We start from the raw sequence: 18,936 nt of genomic DNA on the forward strand, positions 1-18,936 counted from the left end.
AGGGAGGGTGCTTTAGAAAAATCCCTTTGGCAGCTAGAGTAAAAGGAGGATTAGAGCTGGGGAAAGGCTTCAAAGCAGGGAGTCGGTCAGCCTTTATTAAGTGCCCAGGATGTGGTGGGCAGCGTGCTAATCAGTGGCTATTATGACCGTCCAGGTGAGAGGGTCATGGGGACCTGCATCACAAAAGGGGGCACACAGAGGAAGGACACCGTGAAGGGAGAAACCGCATGTGGCCACAGATTGGACGTGAGGGGTGAGAGCGAGAAATCCGGGATGATGTCAGTGCCGCAAACTGAGGTGACTGGGAGGATGGTGGCGATTCGCTCAGTGATAACGTTGGAGAAGGGAGGCTAGCTGGCACTGAAGGCCCGGGAGCGGGGAGGACCCGATTTCAAATCCAGCCTCAGACACTAAGTAGCTGTGTCACCCTGGGTGAGTCACTTTACCCTGACTGCCCTCCCCAAAGCCCACAAAAGCCCACTCAAAGATGGTTTGAAAGAAGCAGGCTTGAGAGAAGAAATAGTGAGCTCTCTTTTAGACATGGGGCATTCAAAATTGCTGCAGGACATCAGCTTGAAATGTCCAGGGAGTCAAGAAAAAGTCCTGTGTTGGCATCCATGAGGCCCAGTATGGTACTTGGCACAAAGTAGCACAGAAGCACTTGCTGATTGGCTGCTCATTCCCCTTTTGGCCGCCATGACACCGTTGTCTCTGACCACTTCTCAACTAGTTTGGGCTGTACTTCCAGCCCTCTCTGTGAAGGCTCTGCCCGGGACCTCCTTTCCTCTCTTCTATCTCCTCCTCCGAGTGACAGCTACCACCCCGGTCTCTAGGGTCATCCACATACAGACGAGTTCCTGATCTGTATACCACAGGCCTCCCTGATTGCCAAATAAAGGCCTGCTCCAAAACACCTCAGTATCACCTTGCCGTTTCAAGTACAACATGTCCAAAGTAAAACTCGTTGGTCCTTCTGAGCCCATCCCTCCTACCCGATTCCTGATCTCTGTCCCGGTGCCCAACCTCACCAAATCAGTCACTTGGAACTCTTCCAATTTTTCCACAATCAATCGGCCACCAACTTTGCGTGCTCCCACCAGCGCCTCTACCTCCTCTCGGGGTCTTTGCACCTCTTGCCTGAGCCATTCTAACAACTTCCAGGGTCTCTCCTCCACACAACTGCCAAAGCAATTGTCCTCTGACGTGTCATCTCCCCTGCTCCAAAGCCTTGGAGAAACCTGGCTGGTTCCTTCCTCACTGCCTCTGGGATACAACTGAAACTTCCCAGCACAGGATGCCTCTGACCCACCTTTCCAGCCCACTTTCCTACAGAACAAGGAATGAAAAGTCCCACAAACACCCCTTACTCCTGCAGAGCCAGCAAGGCTCCAGTCCCCCACTGACCTGTTTTGATAAGTGAATGGGATTAGATACTCACTATCCGCCTCTTAGAAGTGAGCAGCGGGACAGCTAGGTGGCACTATAGCAGATGCAGCACCACCGGCCCTGAAGTCAGGTGGACCCGAGTTCAAATCTGACCTCAGACACCTAACACGTCCTGGCTGGGCAAGTCACTTAACCCAATTGCCTCATCAGCGATGAAAAAAAAAGTGAGTAACTTTCCCTTTGCTGCTGTGAAGGGTAGGACAACCAACTGCCCTCTGGCTCCTCTTAGGAGCCCAAAGATTCTGGGTCAGGGGCTGCCAAGGCTGAATTTCCCTTTTTTGGCTCCCAATCCCTATTCCTCATCCCTATCGCTATCAGCCCCATCCCTTGTCCCAAATGTGATTTACAGAGGTAGCCAAGTGGCACAGCAGATAAAAGTGAAGGATGTGGGAGTAAGGAAGGCCTGAGTGCAAATCCCACCTCAGACATTTACTAGCTACATGACCTTGGGCAAATCACATAACCGCTGTCTACCTCAATTTCCCCATCTGAAAAATGAAGGCAATAACACTCGCTTTTCAGGACTGTTGCGAGGTTGAAATGAGATATGTTTGTTTTACAAACATAAAAAAAATTAAACATTAAGTGTTATTCTTCTTTTCCTTGAATTTAGCCTTTGGAAACCCTGAATTTCATGGCTGACAAACAACTCTTTGGAGTTTGATCTGTTGCTCTCTCCTCCCCATTCCGCCAAAATCCCTCTGTATGTACAGGGCCCACCCTCACCCTCAGTGGACTAGCCTTCCAAGGTGGAGGGTATTTGGCTTTGTCTCCCTCCAGCATTTAGCACAGTGTCTAGCACATAAGGAGGTACTACAAAAATGCTTCTTGTCTTAACGAGCTGAAGATTCTTCCCTCCTTGGGACAGCTAGTGGATAGAGCACCAGCCCTGGAGTCAGGAGGATCAGAGTTCAAATCCAGCCTCTGACCCTTCCTGGCTGTGTGACACCGGACAAGTCGCTTCATCCCAATTGCCTTGCAAAAAAAAAAAAAAAAAAAAAAAGCCCATGAAATCAAAAACATGTCTTAGGGGCGGCTAGGTGGCGCTGTCGTGGATAGAACACAGTCCTGGGAATCGGGAGGTCCAGAGTTCAAATCTTCCTATGGGAAAGACACTTAACAAACACTTCCTAGCTGTGTGACCCTGGGCAAGTCACTTAATCCCAATTATTTCACAAAAAGAAAAAAAAGGAAAGAAAGAAAGAAAAAAGGAAAACAATTTCCCCCCCCTCTCCCTGAACTTGTGATCAACTTTTGGTTAAGGGTGAAAAAAGGCACATACTGAAGGCAACTGAACTCTGGAAGGCCAGCAAAGACTCTCCAGAATTAAACAGGTCAGGACACATGTTCATTCTGTTTTACTTGAAAAGTTAGGGAGTGGGAACAGATGGTACCGGCCTGTATGAGTGCCTCAGAATCCCTCCCCCCTCCAAAAAACCCATCTTTCTTGCCAAGGGGCCCATCATCCTGCTGAAATGAAATGGCCACTACTCAAATCCTGCCCCCGGCCCCTAGATAAAGTCAGAGGGAAAGGGGGTCACGAAGTTACAAGAGCCAATGTTTTCCACCTCCCTTGTGGCAAGTCAGCCTCTCAGCTTCGTATGTCAAAGCCGAGTCACCAACCGGCATGGAACCTCCTCACAACAAGCTCCTCTCATTGATGGAGAATTTGCTTTAATAGAAATTGAAGAATGACCCGAGAAGAGTTGTTTTCAGAAAGGTAAGACCTCACTTTCCAAAACCCTGAAGAATTTGGCCTTTAAGGGATCACCAATTTATTACCGGAGTAAGGAGACTGGGATTTTAGGCCTTTGCCACTTGGCTGTCTTGCAACTTTAGATAAGTTCCTTCCCCTCCCTGCTCTCCTTTTCTTCCTCCCCGCAACTGTAAAATAAAAGGGTTGGACTCAAAGGCCGCTGAGATCCCTTCTAGGGGCGTAGGTCTAGAATGCTATGTTTGACCCTGGAAGTCATCTCCCTGTGACCCAGTTTCTTCCTCTGTAAAATGCAAAGGCCTCCGAGGGCCCTTTCTTTGAGAATGTCATTTTCTGCCACTAAAGTAATTTTTCCATGAAGCTCCAGGACTTAGCAAAGATGGACACAAACTGTACCCCAACTCCACAGTAACTAAGGAGGGGCAGGCACTGGAAGAGCCACAAGAGCACTAGTTTTCCAGTGGTCCGCGATTTGTCCTTCCAATGTGACACAGAAGGCATCTGAAGAGTTGGCGAAACTTTCCAGATGAAGACCGAGCACTGTAGCCAATAACTCTTATTACTAGAGGCAAGATGTTCAATGCATAGAAAAATGAAGAGGACATGGAAATAAGAGAAAGAGCTACTCAGAGAACATGGTGGCAATTAATCACTTCACTGCTTCCTCATTATTATCTATAATGATTTCTCCAAGGCAAAATACCCCCAAAAAGGATCAATTCCAAAAGATGGCACCTCAGCTACTAACCCGGGGCATAAGAGTGCTGTCAGCAAAACATTCGTCTTCCACCTTTCACCTCGAAATGCTGAGGAAGAAATGGAAAAAGTCACCATTACTCAAGAAACCTGATTAAGCTATTTTCCAAATATTTTATAGCGACAAAGGTACCATTTCCTTCCCATAGCTCTGCCACAATTCCCCTATTGACTGATAATTTGAAAAATGCTATTTTAAGGCCCTTTAATCCTGACATTGAACACGCCAAGTAAGTGGAATAAGAACCCTGGCTATACTCACTCTTATACATCTTAGCAGACACGTAGCCGGCGGGAGTTCCCAGCAGGACCCACAGTACGACTGCACAGGTCATTAATGCACCTCGATTGGCAGGTGAAAGGAACCCAAGGCAAGCTAAAACTGAAGGCATGAAAAAGGAATATTCAACCAGTGAAAATAATCACTTTGCAATTACACAGTGCTTTATAGTAAATTAAGTGTAACTCGATTAGGATTTCACGTTACAAGCGGCAGCGACAAAGGATATTCTCAGGGGGCTGATAAGTGAGTGGTACTTCAAACAAATTATAATAATTTAACTCACGTCTCACCATTTTTTTTTTTGGTAAGGAAAAGTAAGATTTTGAAAGAAAAGTGGGCGAGGTAAGTTTGGAAGTCGAATGAGTTCCAAATTTTTATTTTCAGGGTTCAAATGTATATAAAAATACTTTCCCGGTGTCATTCCCGCCTAATATCATAAACCCCAGGGATAGTTAAAAGAAAAATGGAGACGTGAGGAGGAGGAGGACAAAAGGCAGTGTAGGAATAACAATGGCAAGAAGACCGATCCTCTCGGGATCCAAAGGCTGTACAAGCTAGGCAACGATACAAAAATCCGAACCGGTGTCTGAAAACCCAGGATGGAGGGAAGATAAGACAAAAGGAAACAAAAAAAAAAGGATGGTAGAAGAGGGTGGGGGCATTTTCCCCCTTTTCTTGCATCGGGCTCTACCGTAGCCCTCCACAAAAAATGGCAAGCTTCTCCTTGGGCTTCTGAATTCAGGGAATTCTTGTAGCAATCACAAGCCCATTACAAAGGACATTCCACTGCTAGTTAAAAGAATTAAAAGAGTTAAGCTAAGAAGTATACAGCCACATTTAGCAAAGCCTAACAGTCAACAGTTTTAGTTCTGTGATAAATATGTAAACACAAATCTATCGCAAGAAATGGTTCATCGGTTTTGACAACACTACATGTATTCTAATTGTGTCCAAGTCATATGGGTTTCACTTTTTAAACAAAGACTCGCTTATCATATCACTTGCCTTCTCAGTAAGTGGGGAGGGGTTGAAGAAAGGCTGAAAGTATATGTTAAAAAAAAGAAATAAAAAATATTTTAAAAGCCTCATTTAATAACTGTGTTTTTAAACATCTTATGTGGCACTTTTAATGTCCAATGATAGCATTTTATTTCATTTGTTTCATATTTTTAGTATTTCCCATAAAAAAGAGGATCGTTAAACCATTTTTTAATGCAGAGAAGGGAAGGAAGGGCAGAAGGAAACATATATAAGTATGGCAATCTGGAAAGTAACATGTTGAATTTATCATAACACTTAAAAGGCAAACCACAAAATTGAAATGTATGATTTAACACACAGAATTTTTTTTTCCATTTCACTTTGTATAAGGAAATGGTCTCCTTTTGGGGGGGGGGGGGAATGTTTGTTAAATTCAAGGGAAAAAAAATGTTAAAATATCTCCTCTCCCCAGAGTCTAACACTACTACGAAGAAGGAAGGAAAGGAAGAAAGGAGGAAGAAAAAGAAAGAGAGAGAAAACAAGGGAGGGAGGGAGGAAGAAGAAGATTATTGTCCCCCGAAGATTCAGGAGCTGTGACAAAATCTCCTACTTCCGATACTATTTCTAAGAAAATTAATTTCAAAATGCTACTCACATAATGTAATAAAGGTCATAATGAAAATCTGTGTTCCCTGACCCAGGAACACAGACAGCAGCATTCCCTTCTTTGGAGGTCTAAAGACATCCCCGTGAACCAACTTCCAGCCAAATTCCTCTTGAGCATCTTCCTACAGATGTGAGAGAAAATGTCTGATAAATAAATATACAAGTTGCTGCCTCCGAAATTTGGCACGCGTTGGCTTCTGAAAATTATGGGAAACTAAATCTTTCTCCAAAGACAGATAAACTGGAAATAAATGATCATCAGCTAGAAAATTAATGATGGAAAGGGACCAAAAGTGAGTAATTTCCCTAATTTTACAGATAAAGAAACTGAGGCCCTTGGGTGCCGAGAGAGGGGTGACCTGCTCAAGGTTTTACAGTTCTTAAATGGCTGAGCTGAGACTAGAACCCTGGGCTCCCAATTCCCAGACTTCCACTGTGACATGCTGTCACTACGTCCTTCCAAACAGAACTTGGCATCCGTCGGGTAAATGCTAGGTAGGGCACATTAACTAAACAAAGCCTAGAATAACAATTTTGTTTTTCCGATGAATCACAATGCACCGTGTGCTATAATGACATGCTAAAGGAATTAAAGGTAACAACACATCTGTTCCCCTCACTGATCTTTTTTTTTTAAATTAAATTTAGAGATTTTTTCAATTAGCAAGAATCTATTTTCCCTCACTCCTATCTTTCCACTCTGCAACCCCCTGCCCTAATTGAACAAAAAGAAAAAGAAAAAGAAAACCCTTGTAACAGATGTGCATAATTAAGTAAAACAAATCCCCACACCGGCCGTGTCCAAAAAATCTATGCCTCCGTCTGCATCTGCAGTCCAGAGGTGGGGAGCACGCTTCTGCCCATCCCTGCTGTTCTCTCAGACAAATGAAAACTAGAAACTCTACAGGTAATTACAAGAGTCAAAAAGTGAAAACAGAAGCTCATTTTAATTGAATCGAATACCTAGTGCTCTGCGTCTCTCCGCATCTGCACAAATTAACCTAGCAGGCTCAATTGTGCTATTTCTGTAGAGCAATATTCTTTCATCTGCCCATGACCTACGACCCTATGAAAACCAAATAACACCACCATGGAGTTGCTTATATATAATCAAATCTCCATGGATTCGCTTCAACCTGGATGTTTTTATCTATTCAGCTCCAAGGCGTCTGAAACTCACAATTTACTCATTGCCCCCAAGGTAAACATAGATCATGAATGTCATTTAAAATTTCCTGTATAACTAGTGCATGCTGGGTAGTAGCGAAGGCATTCTACTCTAAAGACAAAGATCACATGGTTTCCCCATTCCTAGGAAAATCGACCCGGCAGAATCTCGTTCAATAACATGCGTGCAGGCTTTACTTACAGCGGAATCAATCTGATTGTATCTTGCAATATCTTTATGGAGAGTTCTTAGTAAAATCATGGCCACCATTCCAGATAAGAAAAGAACAATAACGAGGGAGTTCATTATACTAGAGGTGAAAAAAAAATCTCATTTTAATTTCTTATTTGCTATGTTAAAAACAAAACCCCAACCAACACAAGTTTGTGTAAAGGAAAGACAATGAATGAGTCAGCCTGCTGGGGGGTTTGGGGGCACCTTTTTTCCACAGACCCGTAGGAAGCATGGGTAAAGACATTTCCTTGCCAAAGGCAGATCAACAATTGTCTGGCAGTTGAGAGATGGAGTGATTGTGTCTGTGTCAGGGGAGACTCAAGCCCAGGCTTCTTCTTCCTGATTAAGGTCAGACCTCCAGCCTTTGTTACAGTTAAACCTCAGTTTGCTATCTGTTGATATACACACAATTTCAAGGTTTCTCACAAAAGATTATATGAAATGAGATACCTGAATGTATGAAACTGGCCACTAAGGGGAACAAAAACCACCACCTCCTTTTTTTTAAGCAGCTCTGCATCTCTGGTTATTTTTTTTTTTTTTGCTGAGGCAATTGGGGTTCAGTGACTTGCCTAGGATCCCATAGTTAGGAAGCGTTAAGTGTCTGAGGCCAGATTTGAACTCAGGAGGACTTCAGGGCTGATGCTCTATCCACTGAGCCACCTAGATGCCCCATCTCTGGTTATTTTAATGTGGAGAAAAACCTTTTTTAAAAAAAGTATGAATGATGTTTCCCAAAAAAGTCCTGTGATAAAAAGAGGTTAACTGGATTCACTCAATATCAAACTTGCTGATGGATCTAGCAGTGAGGGTTCAAGGTGCTAGCCAGGAAATGGCCACTCTCTCTACTCCTAGAGTTCTCAGATTTGCTCAGTCCACAACCTCGTTTGGCAGGGCCAGGGCCCCGTGGCCTATTTTCCCTATCAACTTCTATTGGCTAGTTTATGAAAAAACTTGAGCAGAAACAGTTGAAAGTCTGGCACTGCTCTTTATGAGACACCCAAACATAAGGATCCTGGGAACAAGAGCTGTCGGCAAATAGAGACATCCATCAATGAGCCCGAGCTTGAAGCTTGGCTTTAACGTGGGCATTAACACGGGCAGCCCACAGACCAGCTGGAAGTACTTCCCTTTGAGAACCACTACGGACGGCTGGTTTTATCTCCCAACAGTTCTTCAGAGGGTATGGCAAAAGAGCTCTAGGACACACCAAGCACAAAGCTTCCAAGGTTGGGTCACCACTTACCAAGGGAAGGGGAGGAAATAAAGTGGGGGAATGGCTCTCTCCTCTCAAAGGCCAGCCCCAGAGAACGAGGCTCCTTAATGACAGAGCTACCCAAGAGGCAATACAACTAGGCCAGGGAGAGGGGGAAAAACAGGTGCCCTCTTTGTGCCGGGAGAGAACAATGGCATTTCTGCCACATGTCCAGGCAGTGGGCAGTCAGTGTATATATTTAAGTGAACTAGAGGATTCAGTTGTACCTGTGTATGAGCTTGGGCCCTACTTCTACTGACAAGGAGAAAGGGGGAAGAGGGCTAGGACTCCCCGAGGCAGCACAGCACTCATGGCCGCTTCTCTCTGGGCCAATATAATGTGCTTTGCTGGCCCATCGACCTTTGTGAAAAGGTATCCGGTAGAGCACACTCCCCTCTCCCCACAGGTCCTCCTGCCCTCCCTCCTCTCCAATCCTGGATGTAAAGCTGAGGCTCCCGAATCCCAGGCAAATTATCCTACGATAACACTACGTCTTGAGCTCAATGGGACCTATTCACCTGTCTGAGACTATTCCTACCAAAAGGGGAGGATCTGTATGGATATAGAAAAATATGCATAGAAGCATATGGACCTTAAATATACACACACACATCCCAAAGCCCCAGAGCCCTAGGTTTGCTGATTTGCTCCCCAGATTGGACTCCCAGGTCCCATGTAACTAGAAGTCTTCAGGCTTCACCCCCAAGTTTAGGCCACAACATTTTGCAGAATATACCATAGGCCTCCATTCACATCAATCTTCCTGAACTACTTTCTCCACTGTGGATCCCAGCTCAGCCCTGAACTCCCCTGGCAAAACAGATGACAGTCTCTCTGCCCTCCCCAACTCATTCTTTCCCCTTCTTTTGTTGGCCAGTTTTCCAGTCCTCCATGAAAAGCTGAAATTTCTATCAGGTTATGGAGTTTGTTCTGCTTTCCCTCCAGATCTGAACTCCCTAAAGGAATGGTTCTTAACCTGGAGCCTGTGAACTTGTTTTTTAAAAAAACATTTTGATACCTTATTTCAAATATAATTGGTTTCTCTTGTAATCCTGTGCTTCCTTTTATGCATTTAAAAATATTATTCTAAGAAAGGGTCCATGGGCTTATGTAGAGTGCCAAGGAGTCCACGGTACAACAAAGGTTAAAAAAATACTCATCTTAATGGGAAATCTACATTGAAACTTTCCACTCTGAAATGATGTTTTCTCTATGTCACGGAAAACTTACCTAAACCACTGGATGTTGGTATGAGGCATAGACTCCAAAATATAATCCCATCGAGACGCCCATTTGATGCTATTGTTCTCCTAAAACAAACACAGAAAGCCAGATGACCAACCTTCTGTTAGTTACGACGATCAGATGCAACTTGCAAAAACTGGGCACGCCTTTGGCCCATGTTACGTTCTATGGGTCCAGCCTTTTGAGCTACAAATTTGGGCATTGTATAGGTCAGGGCATCTTAAACTTTTTCCACTCGCAATACCTTGTCAGCCAAGAAATTTTTACGTGACCCCCGGGTATGGAGGTATATAAAATAGGTATGCAAATCAAACAGTTATTTAAAGGCCCCTACATTCAGTGATAAAGACCCCATATGGGATTGCTACCCTCGGTTGAAGAAGCTGGAGCATAGGCTCCTATTATTAACCCAACTGGTCTTGGGTTATGAGATTAGCCAGCACTGGGCTATTGAGAAACCGATAAAAGGTGCTAGAAGTAGGAAGAATCATCTTTTTAAATTATTTATCTACTATTCTCCCCGGGAACAATTTTTTACATTTGTTTTGAAAACTTCTGAGTTCCCAATTCTCTCCCTTATCTTCATTCCCAGCCCCCATTAAGAAATCACGCAAAACATTAGCAAGAATAATCTTGACAGGTCAAACACTCAAGCCAAAATCACACATACAGTTTCGACCCCAAACATATATCATTCGGCTTTACGACAGCCACACGGGTACCGATCGTTTCCCGTGAGGTGCTTCACGCCGCCCCTACCCCCGGACTCGCCACCTTTTAGCTGTCCCGTCCAAAATGTCACATCCAATACGTTCCTTTTACATTGGATTCCTCAGCTGTGCTGTCACATGATGTGACAAAGATCAAATAATCTTTGACAAGATAACCTGGCTATCATCGGCATAGCACGCTTACTTCAAATTTCACAGAGTAAGTGTAGATCAGCTTCTGCTTCTGAGTAAATTCCCCAGGTATTTCCATAGGGGGGCCTTCACAAGTTAGATGATCTTCATCTGTATGTTTATAGCTAAGAAAGGAGGAGAAATATAAGGATTTTGTAAAAGACCAGATTCTGACATTTCTGCTATATAGTTACTACAATAATAATAACTTTGTTATAAAGTGCTTTGAGCACTTTAACTTTATAATGCTTTGAGCGTTATAAAACACTTTATAAATATGATCTCATTTAGTATCTCAACAGCCCTGGGAGATTATTATCTCCTTTCTGACAGATGAGGAAACTGACACAGAGGTAAAGTGATCTGTCCAATGTCATGCAGCTAGGAAGTGTCGAAAGCAGACTGAACTTTTTAAAATATACATACATACATAGAAATATGCTCCGATAGTTTTAAAGAAACTCCGAATGACAGAATAGAATATTTGACTATCATAAATAGCAGAGGTTCTAAACATATTCACTGCTCACAAGAAAGTCACCAGTGAACTCTAAAGTTCGATTTCTATCTCCTGCTGCCTAGAACAAATCCACATCCTTTTCAACAGACAGTTGTGGAAGATATTTTCCCAGGAAAAGGCTTTGCTCTTCATCTTTGATGTGCCCTTCAGTACCTTAAAAGTCTTCCCTTGTAAGCTCTTCAGAGGGCTGGAGCACTAAGCAGAAAAAGCAGGAGTCCCATGGTGAGAACCAGCTTCAAGGTGAATGTTGATGATAAGCTAGACATCAAAATACATCCGGAGGGAACCGGGGTGCTGCCAGGGGTAGGAGCAGCCACAGAAGAGGTAGACTGAAAGGTCCAGCTCTGCCCCAACCGGCTGCCTGGCTTTGCCCAAGTCGTGGGTCCTACTCTCTCCTCAGGCTCAGCAACTAACATTTGTTTTATGGTTCTGGAGCTCACCTCATCAAGGCTTTCTGTGTTAGAGATGAGGTAAGTGAAGCAAAAGACTCCAAAGCTCAGCAGGGATGAGAACCCCAGAGTTCCAACTCCCAAGCCAGTGTTCTTGGGATATGTCAACTCAGTCAACCTTCAGAGAGTATCCCTTGCCTTTCCTAACCAAATCTATGCTTACTTTATGCATTCATAGTGCTCCAGATGTGTTTGGGGGGGAGGTAAACTGAGGCAAAATTGGTTAAGTAATATGCCTGGGCTCACACAAATAGGAAGTATCTGAGGCTAGAGGAAGATGAGTTTTCTTGACCCCAGGGCGGGCACTCTACTGTCCATGTATGCGTATGTGTATATGTACGGCATATGCAAATGCATTTATGGATATGTTCAGTGGAAGGAGTGCCAAGCCTTAGAGTCAGGAAAATTCATCTTCCTCTGGCCTCAGACACTGACTAGCTATGTGACCTTGGGCAAGTCCGATGACTGCCTCAGTTTTCTCATCTGTCATCTGAGCTGGACACTCACCCCCATATCCTTGCCCAAAAAAAAGCTTCACAGAGTTAGACACAACTAAAGAATGACTGCACAGCAGCAACAACAGCATACATATAATCACATATGCATATAATCACCATCACACAGGCATTCGCTTTTCAAGTCTGAATAGACCCAGTTTAGTTCAACAGATTTTAACTCATGATAGGTACTGGGAGTTGGGGTTGGGAAACACCAGCATTACAAAATGTCACGTATTGAACTGATGCTGAGTGAAATGAGCAGAACCAGATCATGGTACACGGTAACAACAAGATTATATAATGATCGATTCTGATGGACATGGCTCTTTTCAAAAATGAGACGATTCAGACCAGTTCCAATGATCTTGTGATGAAGAGAGCCATCTACACTCAGGGAGAGGACTGTGGGGACTGAGTGGGAATCACAACATAACATTCTCACTCTTTTTGTTGTTGTTTGCTTGCATTTTATTTTCTTTCTCATTTTTTTTTCCTTTTTGAGTTGATTCTTCTTGTACAGAAAGATAACTGTATCTATGTGTATCCATATATTGGATTTAACAAATATTTTTACCATATTTAACATGTATTGGGTCACTTGCCATCTAGGGAAGGGGGTGAGGGGAAGGGGGATAAAATTTGGAACACAAGGTTTTGCAAGGGTCAATGTTGAAAAATTATCTATGCATAGCTTTTGAAAATTAATGAGCTTTAATTTAAAAAGTTAATGTCATACATGCTCTCTACCCTTAAGAAACTTCGGTAGATTCCAGGGAAATATGACATACAAATAACCATAACATAAAACAACAGGTGATTAATCAATGAGAGGTAAAAGGAAATTGCTAGGAAAGGGTTAAAGGGGTGAAGGCCATGGCTAATCGGGGTGATTTAAGGACAGCTTCCCGGAGAAGGTAGAAATTTGATTCTTAAATGCAAGTGGGGTCATTAATCATTTTTTCACTCTACTTTATTTTTTGCATTTATTTAAAAGGCTACATTAAAAAAAAACTCCTACGGTGTTTCTATTGTACTTTTTAAAACTAATTTAATTAAAAAAACCCCACACTTAAAATTACCTTTTCGGCTCAAGCCTAGCAGTAACCAGCCGTGCTCCGGGCCAATTTTCATCCTTTGCACTGTGATATGTGATGGTGATGTCAATATGATTGAAGAGGTAAAAAGTGTTTTTTTTGTTAAATTCAGACTGCCAAAAAAAGAAAGGAAAAAAAGAATGTTTAAAGACCTTTTTCAGTTTTCCCCTACAAGCAAAAGGTCTAAGTATAATAAGAAATAAGATTAGCTACATTATCCAAAGCTACTGAGAGAACTGAGTTTTATGATATCTAAGGGCCCTTCCAGCTCTAAATCTATAAGCAATCATGCGCAACTGACCTATAAATTAAGCTGCTAGCTAAAGTCTTGAGAAAAAAATGCATTTTATTGATGCCTTCTGTCTTTACAACATAGTCAATTCAACCCGCCCACTGCCTGGTCCAGACTGCATCCTCCCTTGTGACAAAGAAAAACAATTAAGCTAAAACATCGGACACAGTGGCTGCATCTGACAATATATACCACATTCTGTCCTAGCGGTCCCCAGCCTCTCTGCCTTCGGGGAGGAATGGATGTTCAATTATCAGTTCTCCAAGACCTTCACTGGTTTTTCAATTACTCAGAGTTTGACTTCCTGTTAGTGATCTTTTCACTTTCTATCACTGCAGTCATTATGAATACTGTTCTCTTGGTTCTGCATCGGTTAATACAAATCTTGCCATGTTTCTCCAAATTCCTGATATTTGTCGTTTCTTCCCAGATAATAATATCATGACCTTCACATACCCATCGTTTTTTTTCAATTGTTCCCAAGTGGATAGACCACCACCACCCCACCACCCCCAGTGATTCCAGCTCTTTCGTCTCACCAAGAGGGGAGTCTTCTGGTATGTACTGGATCATTACCTCAGACTTCCTGGGGGCCTACTGGGGCAGATCAAGGTATGGCTGATGGCTCCTTTTTCTTGCCTTTAATTCACTCTTAATTAATATTCAGAAATGTTTGACTACTACACAGTTCTATCAACAATGAGATGCTAACTAATTCTACTATGATGAGATTGCCCTGTAGGTAAATCAAATATTTAACAAAAAGGAAAGACTATTTCAAACAAGCTTGTGAAATCTATAGACTTTATCTTTGTACTTAACAGAACTGATAAATCACTGAAAGTAAACAAGGTAGGTCACATATCTATGCGTAAAAGTGAGTAAAGTTCTCATCAGCCTGTAAATACCCATCCAAGACTCTGGTGTGTTTCTAGATATCTACCTTTGGAGCCTCAGCTCCACACACAGGTTTAACCTGATCGGGTCCCTCGGAATCATAAGACTATTACCCAATTCTGTCATTCTAGCTCCACTGGGCCCTGGAAAGTCCCCTCTGGAGAAAAGAAGAAAACTTCTTTGTTACCATGGGCTGGGGGATGCATAGAAAGAATGGGAGTCCTCTCTAGCTTTGATTTCTCCAAATTTTTAATCACTCAGGTGAGGGCCTTGTGCAGGATGCTAAACATAAAAGCTTTTAGGAATGACCCTCTAGGATCGCTATTGACCACAACATAGAAAATTTTGATTATATCAAATTGAAAAGTTTTTGTACAAACAAAACAAATGCAAACAAGATTAGAAGGGAAACAATAAACTGGGAAAACATTTTTACAATCAAAGGTTCTGATAAAGGCCTCATTTCCAAAATATATAGAGAATTGACTCTAATCTATAAGAAATCAAACCATTCTCCAATTGATAAATGGTCAAAGGATATGAACAGACAATTCTCAGACGAAGAAATTGAAACTATTTATAGACATATGAAAATATGCTCCAAATCATTATTAATCAGAGAAATGCAAATTAAGACAACTCTGAGATACCACTACACACCTGTCAAATTGGCTAGAATGACAGGGAAAGATAATGGGAAATGTTGGAGGGGATGTGGGAAAACAGGGACACTGGTGCATTGTTGGGGGAATTGTGAACACATCCAGCCATTCTGGAGAGCAATTTGGAACTAGGCTCAAAAACTTATCAAACTGTGCATACCCTTTGATCCAGCAGTGTTTCTACTGGGCTTATACCCCAAAGAGATACTAAAGAAAGGAAAGGGACCTGTATGTGCCAAAATGTTTGTGGCAGCCCTGTTTGTAGTGGCTAGAAGCTGGAAAATGAAAGGATGTCCATCAACTGAAGAATGGTTGAGTAAATTGTGGTATATGAACGTTATGGAATATTATTGTTCTGTAAGGAATGACCAGCAGGATGAATACAGAGAGGACTGGCGAGACTTACATGAACTGATGCTGAGTGAAATGAGCAGAACCAGGAGATCATTATATACCTCAACAATGATACTGTTTGAGGATATATTCTGATGGAAGTGGATCTCTTCGATAAAGAGAGCTTTAATTGATCAAAGATGGACAGAAGCAGCTACACCCAGAGAAAGAACACTGGGAAATGAATATAAACTGCTTGCATTTTTGTTTTTCTTCCCGGGTTATTTATACCTTCTGAATTCAATTCTCCCTGTACAACAAGAAAGCTGTCCGGTTCTCCACAAATATATTGTATCTAGGATATACTGCAACCTATTCAACATGTAAAGGACTGCTTGCCATCTGGGGGAGAGGATGGAGGGAGGGAGGGGAAAAATCAGAACAGAAGTGAGTGCAAGGGATAATGCTGTAAAAAATTACCCTGGCATGCGTTCTATCAATAAAAAGATATTAAAATTAAAAAAAAAAGGAATGACCCTCTAGGGTTATTTCCTATTCCAAGTGACATTTTCAGAAGTTCAGAGTTGGAAAGCATCCAGTCCAACTCTTACCTGGGTAGCCTTTGACCTATGACCACTGCCAGGAAGATTTCTACCTCTCTTAATGCAGCCCAAGTGTTTTAGGCAATTTTTGTCTGTCATGTCATTGCTGATGCACCTTGAGCTGGCAATCCAGTAGAAGGCCCATCTTCCTGCTAAAGTCCACGCTTCAGCCACATCGCCCAAAATCCCAATATGGACTGCTTATATGCAAGGAGAAATCTCAGCTCTCTACCTCTAGCACAAAGACTTCTAAGATATTCAGCTCCCAAAGATTCAAAAGCAACCCTTTACTTTTGTTTTCACATACAGAGAGAGAAGAGGATTACCCAAAGAAATGAAATTCACAGATTATTCCCCACCCACTCACTCAGCCACCAGAGACTCAACTTTCTCCTCTAGTGTGGAGAAAACATGGCCATGCTAATGGTTGGGAGTTTCACTTCTTTTCCTTGTCTTTTTTTTTTAACTGCAAATCAGAAAAATGCTAAGAGTTCTTTTTTAGGCCAAAGGGAAACCAAACCACAGAAGGCACAAATCCCAAGTGCTATTAAATAGTTCTCCATCATTAACATACCAATTGGCCGTTCTCTTAATGCAGGCTGCTCAGCATTAAGAGTCACAGGAAATTCTGAACTTTCCAACAAAGTTCCAAAGGCACACTACCCCAGATAGAGCAAAAGCACAAAAAACCACGTCAAGACTACTTCCCCTAACAACATTCCAGAATGCCCCAGGTCAGTTTCTGTTCTCAAAGAAGTTCAAATGTGGCACCGGAAAAGATCTTAACAGTAATCTAGTCTAATACCCTCATAATCCAAAAGGGGAAGCCAAGGCCCAGAGAAGAGAAGAGCGTCTCAGTAATCTGTCCCCAACATGAGCCGGGTTCTACTCAGCTGGCAAAGTGATTTTCCTAAAGCATGGGTCTGACCATTTTATCCCCCCGGTCAATAAACTCCATTAGTTCCCCATTACCTCCAGGATCAAATATAAAGTCCTCGCTTTGGCTTCTAAAACCTTTTATAATCTGGCCCCTTCTTGTTTTTCCAATTTTCTTACACTTCACTACCCTCCGAATCCTCTGAAATGTAATGTTTCTGGCCTTCCTGCCATTCCTCGGGCATGACCCAACATCTCTAGACTGTGATTTAAAACCGGATGTCCCTTACAATTGGCCTGGCACATTTGATCTTCCCACTTCCCCTTTTTGACTACCCCTGGCTTCCTGCTTTCTGCAGGAGGCCCTTCTCTGTTCCCCCAACTGTTTGTGCCCTTCCTCAGTGATTGCCTTCCATTTTCTGGGACTAGGTTTTTGCTTCGCTCGTGCTCGCACTCTCTCTCCAGGGCTCAGCACCGGGCCTGATGCACTGTAAGCACTTAATAAACGTTGTTTGATGATGACAATGTTATAACTATCTGCCCAAGGTGACAGAATTGATATGTGGTGGAACCATAACTCGAACTCAGGCCTACAGATTCCCAATGAGCTGCTCTTTTCATATCATAGTTCCTTACCCTATATGTAACAGCCAGATGAAGGTATCCCGATTCAGTTACGAGTCACTACTAGAGCAAAAGTGATTGTTTAAAGAGGTCTAGTCTCACCCAGGTCTTGCTACACCAGCCTCCAGAAAAGTCTCCTCTCCCACCCCGTTACAGCAGATGCGGCCCTAAGATTCACCACACTCGAACAGCTTCAAATCAAATCTTGGTGACAGACTACGAAGGCTTGGGAAGAGCAGCCTAGCTAAGTACAAAGATGCTCATCACCACTGGCCCCCTGCTAATGAATCTTCTGGCCATGGCACGGGAAACCACGAAACCAAAAAAACTACAAAATGGCCCCCGCTCAGCTTGGACAGCAACAGAGCCAAAGTAGGAGAAAAGGGGTATGGGGCACTAAGAATTACACAGGTTTTAGCTTTGGGCTTCCAAACATGAGAGCCTTAACCAGTGACTAAGCAATAAACACATTACTGGACAAACTAAATCCTATCAACCTCGAAAGAAAGAAAAGCCGAAGACAAAAGGAAGTAGCAGCCGAATGGCTCGCAGGGTCTCCTGAGAGAAGCAAATAAAAGAGGTGGCAGAGTTGGTTTTGTCATGCATCCAAAAACAACAAGAAGTATTATTTTATGAGACGTTTGGTCTTCTCGGATCCCAGTGCTCCTGACAAGCATGGCGGATATGAGAAAGCCGTGACACATTCCCAATGAAGATGTGCACAGTACAAGCAGCAAAGAGAGTCTCTTTAGACAGCCGTATGAACAGAAAAGAAGGTAGGCCAGTCATGCAGCAAAAGTGAGGGATATGTGAGGGGGAGCCCATATGCTCTACACATCTACACGATGTCAAGAAATTGAGAGGAAAGCCCCTCGTACATATGGTGAAACCCACAGAGCATTCACCGGGAAAAATGGGGAAGAGATGCACAGGCTGGAAAAGCATGGACGGAACATACGCTGCCCCCTCAGAGGCACCCACCCCCATTTAGAAGACCACTGAGCTAGATCACATGAGGGACATTTAAAGATGAAGCTGGAAGGACAACAAACAGACAAGAGCTGTCCAGATTTCTCTAACAAACTTTCTCCACGAATAACAGTGGAGTCACTCCCCTTAAGATCTGGTCTTGGTTGTGCTACCCGAGGAAGTAGGAATGGTATTAAGGCAAATAAAGATGAGAAGAAAATCTTGCTCCCATTATACTCCCATGCTTAATAAAGCAATGGCTGCTAATATGCTTCAAGCCCTCAAGAAACTTTCAACTGTATCTTCAATGACATACTAGGACTTTCTAGGTGATGTCAAATGGGAAAAGTAAACTTTGGACTTCCAAATATGGGGCGGGGGGTGGGGGGGAGCAGGGAGATAAGTGGACCATAAGGTCAAAAAAGAAGGCAGCTCATTTTCTGTGTGGAATGTTAGTAATAGTCTATG

General features: G+C 42.9%; 1 protein-coding gene across 1 annotated transcript in view; it reads right to left on the reverse strand.

Moving 5' to 3' along the window:
* The window catches only part of LOC127542410 (transmembrane 9 superfamily member 2-like), an 89,026-nt gene that overhangs the window by 25,385 nt on the left and 44,705 nt on the right, over positions 1-18,936 (reverse strand). Inside the window, exons 6-12 of the mRNA XM_051967978.1 lie at positions 13,199-13,326; positions 10,664-10,775; positions 9,734-9,813; positions 7,216-7,324; positions 5,836-5,968; positions 4,179-4,298; positions 3,909-3,966 (exon numbers count right to left, since the gene is read on the reverse strand). Of these exons, the coding sequence (XP_051823938.1) occupies positions 3,909-3,966; positions 4,179-4,298; positions 5,836-5,968; positions 7,216-7,324; positions 9,734-9,813; positions 10,664-10,775; positions 13,199-13,326 (740 nt within the window). The remainder of the gene's footprint in view (positions 1-3,908; positions 3,967-4,178; positions 4,299-5,835; positions 5,969-7,215; positions 7,325-9,733; positions 9,814-10,663; positions 10,776-13,198; positions 13,327-18,936) is intronic.

This window comes from Antechinus flavipes, chromosome X, assembly GCF_016432865.1.
Source record: "Antechinus flavipes isolate AdamAnt ecotype Samford, QLD, Australia chromosome X, AdamAnt_v2, whole genome shotgun sequence".
Classification (NCBI taxonomy): Eukaryota; Metazoa; Chordata; class Mammalia; order Dasyuromorphia; family Dasyuridae; genus Antechinus; species Antechinus flavipes.